Source organism: Rhinopithecus bieti, unplaced genomic scaffold (assembly GCF_001698545.2).
Source record: "Rhinopithecus bieti isolate Rb0 unplaced genomic scaffold, ASM169854v2 scaffold_7967, whole genome shotgun sequence".
Taxonomy (NCBI): domain Eukaryota; kingdom Metazoa; phylum Chordata; class Mammalia; order Primates; family Cercopithecidae; genus Rhinopithecus; species Rhinopithecus bieti.
Genome location: NW_016806112.1, coordinates 1,785,912 through 1,791,365, shown reverse-complemented (window position 1 = coordinate 1,791,365; position 5,454 = coordinate 1,785,912). Strand labels below are relative to the sequence as shown.

General features: G+C 47.2%; 1 protein-coding gene across 1 annotated transcript; it reads right to left on the bottom strand.

Moving 5' to 3' along the window:
- Nucleotides 1-34: 34 nt before the first annotated feature.
- Nucleotides 35-3,832, bottom strand: HSPA5 (heat shock protein family A (Hsp70) member 5). Its single transcript, XM_017874757.1, has 8 exons — nt 3,336-3,832; nt 3,006-3,237; nt 2,495-2,632; nt 1,750-1,862; nt 1,267-1,657; nt 914-1,151; nt 440-632; nt 35-47 (listed from the first exon to the last, which is right to left on the bottom strand). The coding sequence occupies exons 1-8, from the start codon at nt 3,455-3,457 to the stop codon at nt 35-37; spliced, it is 1,440 nt and encodes a 479-aa protein (XP_017730246.1). The 5' UTR covers nt 3,458-3,832.
- Nucleotides 3,833-5,454: the final 1,622 nt, after the last annotated feature.

The following is a 5,454-nucleotide window of genomic DNA, read 5'->3' as shown; positions in this document are numbered from 1 at the left end:
ATGCTAAATATCTAGATATAAAACATTATTCAAATTAAGACCCCCATCTGAAAACAGCAGTTACTTAGTTCCCTTGCCATTTCAATAGATCATATTAAGTCATGTTCTTTTAAAATATGCCATGATTGATAGACCTGGCGTGGTGGCTCACACCTGTAATCCCAGTACTTTGGGAGGCAGAGGCAGGCAGATGACCTGAGGTCAGGAGTTGGAGACCAGCCTGGGCAACATGGTGAAACCCCATCTCTACTAAAACTACAGAAATTAGCCAGGCATGGTAGTCCATGCCTGTAATCCCAGCTACTCTGGAGGCTGAGGCAGGAGAATCACTTGAACCCGGGAGACGGAGGTTGCAGTGAGCGGAGATCATGTCACTGCAGTCCAGCCAGGGCAACAGAGCAAAACTTCATCTCAAAAAAAAAAAAAAAAAAAAAAAAACAATTTTAGAAAACTTAAGAAATTCCTTTCATAAACCTTGATTGTAACAGTTGGTTGATTATCAGAAGCTGTAGAAAAGATCTGAGACTTCTTGGTAGGCACCACTGTGTTCCTTGGAATCAGTTTGGTCATGACACCTCCCACCGTTTCAATACCAAGTGTAAGGGGACACACATCAAGCAGTACCAGGTCACCTGTAAGGATAAGTTATTTAACTTCTAATTCAAGTTCTCCCTATGAGCTATGTAAAGTTTGTGTCTCTAGCATTTGGTTAGGTTGTAACACACACATCTTAAAGGCAGTGAATTAAACAGTTGCTAATGATCTTGAGACTACCCCAGTCTTGTCTTCACTTATACCCTTTACTACATGTGTAACCTTGTTGCTCATATTCTGCTATTTTCTAAAGCAATAGCTAATGAATCTTCCATCAAGCTACTGAATCACTATGAAAGATGCTGTGATCATGACCTACCTGTATCTTGATCACCAGAGAGCACACCAGCCTGGACAGCAGCACCATATGCTACAGCTTCATCTGGGTTTATGCCACGGGATGGTTCCTTGCCATTGAAGAACTCTTTAACCAGTTGCTGAATCTTTGGAATTCGAGTCGAGCCACCAACAAGAACAATTTCATCAATATCAGACTTCTTCAAATCAGAATCTTCCAACACTTTCTGGACGGGCTTCATAGTAGACCGGAACAGATCCTAGAAAAAAAAGACATGGTTACCGTGATGTCTGTTATCTAAGTATCTAGATGCAATGTCCTGAATTCAGAGTCTAATGAGATCTCATTAGCAAAGCAGAAAACAAGTAACATACCATGTTGAGCTCTTCAAATTTGGCCCGAGTCAGGGTCTCAGAAAAGTCTTCTCCTTCATAGAAGGACTCAATTTCAATTCTTGCTTGATGTTGAGAAGACAGGGCCCGTTTGGCCTTTTCTACCTCACGCCGGAGTTTCTGCACAGCTCTGTTGTCTTTCCTGACGTCTTTGCCAGTCTTCTTTTTGTACAACTTGATGAAGTGTTCCATGACACGCTGGTCAAAGTCTTCTCCACCCAGATGAGTATCTCCATTAGTGGCCACGACTTCGAAGACACCATTGTCAATGGTGAGAAGAGACACATCAAAGGTTCCGCCACCCAGGTCAAACACCAGGATGTTCTTCTCCCCCTCCCTTTTATCCAGGCCATAAGCAATAGCAGCTGCCGTACTATTAGGAGATTTAAAAAGGGAAAAGTTTTGTCAGTACTTCACATTTCCACTATTTGGCAAATATGCCGTATCCCTGAATTTCATACTTACGGCTCATTGATGATCCTCATAACATTTAGGCCAGCAATAGTTCCAGCGTCTTTGGTTGCTTGGCGTTGGGCATCATTGAAATAGGCTGGTACAGTAACAACTGCATGGGTAACCTAAAAGGATAAAAGATAATTAAGTGTATTGTCACACAGTTTAACCCTTATTCAAATTACAGTCTGGCCAGGCAGTGGCTTGTGCCTGTAATCCCAGCACTTTGGGAGCCTGAGGCAGGAGGATTCACCAGAGGTCAGGATTTCAAGACCAGCCTGGGCAATGTGAAGAAACCCTGACTCTACTGAAAATTTAAAAAAAAAAAAAATTAGCCAGGTGTGGTGGTGTGCCTGTAGTCCCAGTTACTTGGGAGGCTGAAGCAGGAAAGCTGCTTGAACCCAAGAGGCAGAGGTTGCAGTGAGCTGAGATCATGCCACTGCAGTCCAGTCTGGGCAACAGAGCAAGACTCCCTCTCAAAAAAAAAAAATATATAGTAAAACCATCACTTTAGTTTTTAAGCCAATTTATTGATGAGTATAACATATAAAATGTTATGCTCCTGGAATTGTCAGCATTAAATAATACATGAAAAGTCTATTTTGTTTGGCTTATAGTAAAGGACTCAATAACGACTTGACAAGCATGAATACCATTCTGATTAAAATTTTTGAAACCATGATGGCTTCTATACATAACAGCCAACCAAGAACACTAATGATCAAAAAATACTTAACATTGTTCTAGAAATATTTACCTTCTTTCCCAAATAAGCCTCAGCGGTTTCTTTCATTTTAGTGAGAACCATGGCAGAAATTTCTTCAGGAGCAAACGTCTTTGTTTGCCCACCTCCAATATCAACTTGAATGTATGGTTTAGTTTTCTTTTCAACCACCTATTTTAAAGAATTATTGTTTTCAGACACAGATGCAATGACATCTCAAAGTTTAAAAGACCCAGTACGATCCCCACAATTTGGTTTATTTCGGTCCCTTGGGGCTGCAAATTGACTAGAAATACTTCAGGGAGTATAGGTGTCTCATAAAGTTCAGTTTTAATCGGTCTTTTATTCCTAAACTATTGTAGACAGAGTACGATATCAACTATACTGTCTTAAGTTTTGTAACATACTAAGATTATTAAAGTTATTACATACATCATGTCTATAGCCTTCAACTGATGTCTCAACACTTTTCCAGAGACTTATAACTCTAAATACTCCCACCACCCACCCGTCCTCTAACTGGACAAGAAAAACCCGGTCGAACCTTGAACGGCAAGAATTTGATGTCCTGCTGCACAGACGGGTCGTTCCACGTGCGGCCGATGAGCCGCTTGGCGTCAAAGACCGTGTTCTCGGGGTTGGAGGTGAGCTGGTTCTTGGCGGCATCGCCGATCAGACGTTCCCCTTCAGGAGTGAAGGCCACATAGGACGGCGTGATGCGGTTGCCCTGATCGTTGGCGATGATCTCCACGCGGCCGTTCTTGAACACGCCGACGCTGGCAGAAAAACCCGACAGAGGGACATCAGCGCCGCACTTCTCACGCCAGGCCAGGCGGCTACGCCCCGTCCCCCCGCATCCGCAAACCCCACTTACCAGGAGTAGGTGGTCCCGAGGTCGATGCCGACCACCGTGCCCACATCCTCCTTCTTGTCCTCCTCCTCGGCCCGCGCCGCGCTGAGCAGCAGCAGCATCGCGGCCACCAGGGAGAGCTTCATCTTGCCAACCAGTCGGGCAGCACCAGGCAGGGCGTCGCAGGCAGTCCAGCCACAGGCCGCAGCACAGGAGCGCAGCGCGGTTTCTGACTTGCAGGCGGCAGGGGCCGGGGGTCACAAGGCGCCACGAACCAGGCGAAGGGCAGGTCTGGAAATACAGGCCGCGGCGCTTACCTCTCACACTAGCGAAACACCCCAATGAGTCTGTCTGGTTGTGCTATCTCGGCCGGCGTCGACCGCGCCGTCGCCTACTCAGCTTATATACCCTCCCCCAGCCCCGTCGTGGAGGCCGCCGATTGGTAAAGGCCCTGCTCGTTGGAGGCCGCTGATTGGCCCAGGCCACCAAGCTGGCCGCCGCCGATTCGAAGCGGCCTCCTCCGCAACAAACGTCACTGCTCCGCCCCCCCCAGCTGATTCAGTGGCTGCTATTCGTTTCCAACGTTCACCAATGGTAGATAACATCCGCCCCATGCCCTGGTTCCATTGGTTCAGCAACTGTCTATCTCTCCTGCGACTTCTCACCCCGAGGCATTTCCTCTGGTAACCCCACAGGTCCCGCCTTCACTCCCGGCCCTAGGGGGTCGGAGTAGGTCCAGCACAACTGATCCCCCGGGGCTGTGGGATCTGAATCTTTTCCTTCTCTACTGCTTGTTCTCCCCAACTCCATCCTTCATCCCGAAGCGGGAAGCAACTTTCTCTTCCCAGCTTCCATCCAGTCTCTTAGTAGACCGGTCGCAGCTTAGATGCTGGGATCGCCTCAGAACACATTTCTTTGCCCTTCACGGCCACTACCGGTATTGGGGTATGCGAGTCCCAGGGCCATTCGTTGCTCACAGGTCGAGCTGGTCTGGACTCTGTTCGACCACGAATCTTGGCTCCTTCCTGCCAGTTACGTCCCCTCTGCACCCTTACCCAGCCATTTTACCAGGCCTCTCCACATTGCTCTGCCCCACAGTAAGTCACAGGACAAGCCCGGCCAAATGAATTGCCTTCAGCTCTGAGTCCCCTCCCTACTGTGGCAACCCGCTCCAGTGCCAGCCCTCCCACCTTGGATGTCTAATTTTTCTAACTTGCCACCCTTTATTTTCCCCTCCGCTGCCCATCGTTTCCCTCTGAGGCTGAGGTTATCATTTACAAGACTTTCCCCATCCCTTATTGTTGATACTTTTCTACCTTAATTCCAGGAAAAGGTCTGATGTGCACACAGACAACACATTTGATAGGCGAAAATCGTCTTGATAATGCCTCATATAACATCCTGTTGCAAAAAATAACAGAAACCGCTATTTGCTGAAAGCCTACGTAGACTAAGCATTGTTCAGTGTGCTTTTCATGTGTTATTTAGTCTTGACAGTTCAGTACTCGGTAGGCATTTCCCATTTTCCAGATGAGGACATTGAGACTGAAAAAGATTAAATAACTAAACAAGTCACAGAGCTGGTGAGTGATGGAGTTAGGACTGATAACCAGGTGGACTTCATTCTATTGCTAATACTTTTATATATATATATTTTTTCAAGACGGAGTATCACTCTGTCGCCCCCAGGCTGGAGTGCACTGGTGAAAAATCAGTTCACTGCAACCTCCGCTTCCGGGGTTTAAGCGATTCTCCTGCCTCAGCCTCCTGAGTAGCTGGGATTACAGGCGCGCGCCACCATGCCTGGCTAATTTTTGTATGTATTTTTTTTGTGGAGATGGGGTTTCACCATATTAGCCAGGCTGGTTTCGCACTCCCAGCCTCAAGCGATCTGCCCGCCTTGGCCTCCCAAAGTGCTGGGATTACAGGCATGAGCCGCTGTGCCTCGCCTCAACTTTACAACGAAAAATTCATTTGTGGCGGGACACGGCGGCTCACGCCTGTAATTCCAGCACTTTGGGAAGCCGAGGCGGGCGGATTACAGGGTCAGGAGATCAAGACCATACTGGCTAACACGGTGAAACCTCATCTCTATAAAAATACAAAAATTAGCTGGGCGTGGTGGCACACGCCTGTAATACCA

Coding starts and splice junctions, on each gene's coding strand:
- HSPA5 (XM_017874757.1), bottom strand. CDS start 3,457: ATGAAGCTCTCCCTGGTGGCCGCGATGCTGCTGCTGCTCAGCGCGGCG. Junction 3,238..3,335: donor CTCGGGACCACCTACTCCTG/GTAAGTGGGGTT, acceptor TTTTTCTGCCAG/CGTCGGCGTGTTCAAGAACG. Junction 1,152..1,266: donor AATTTGAAGAGCTCAACATG/GTATGTTACTTG, acceptor TTTTTTTTCTAG/GATCTGTTCCGGTCTACTAT.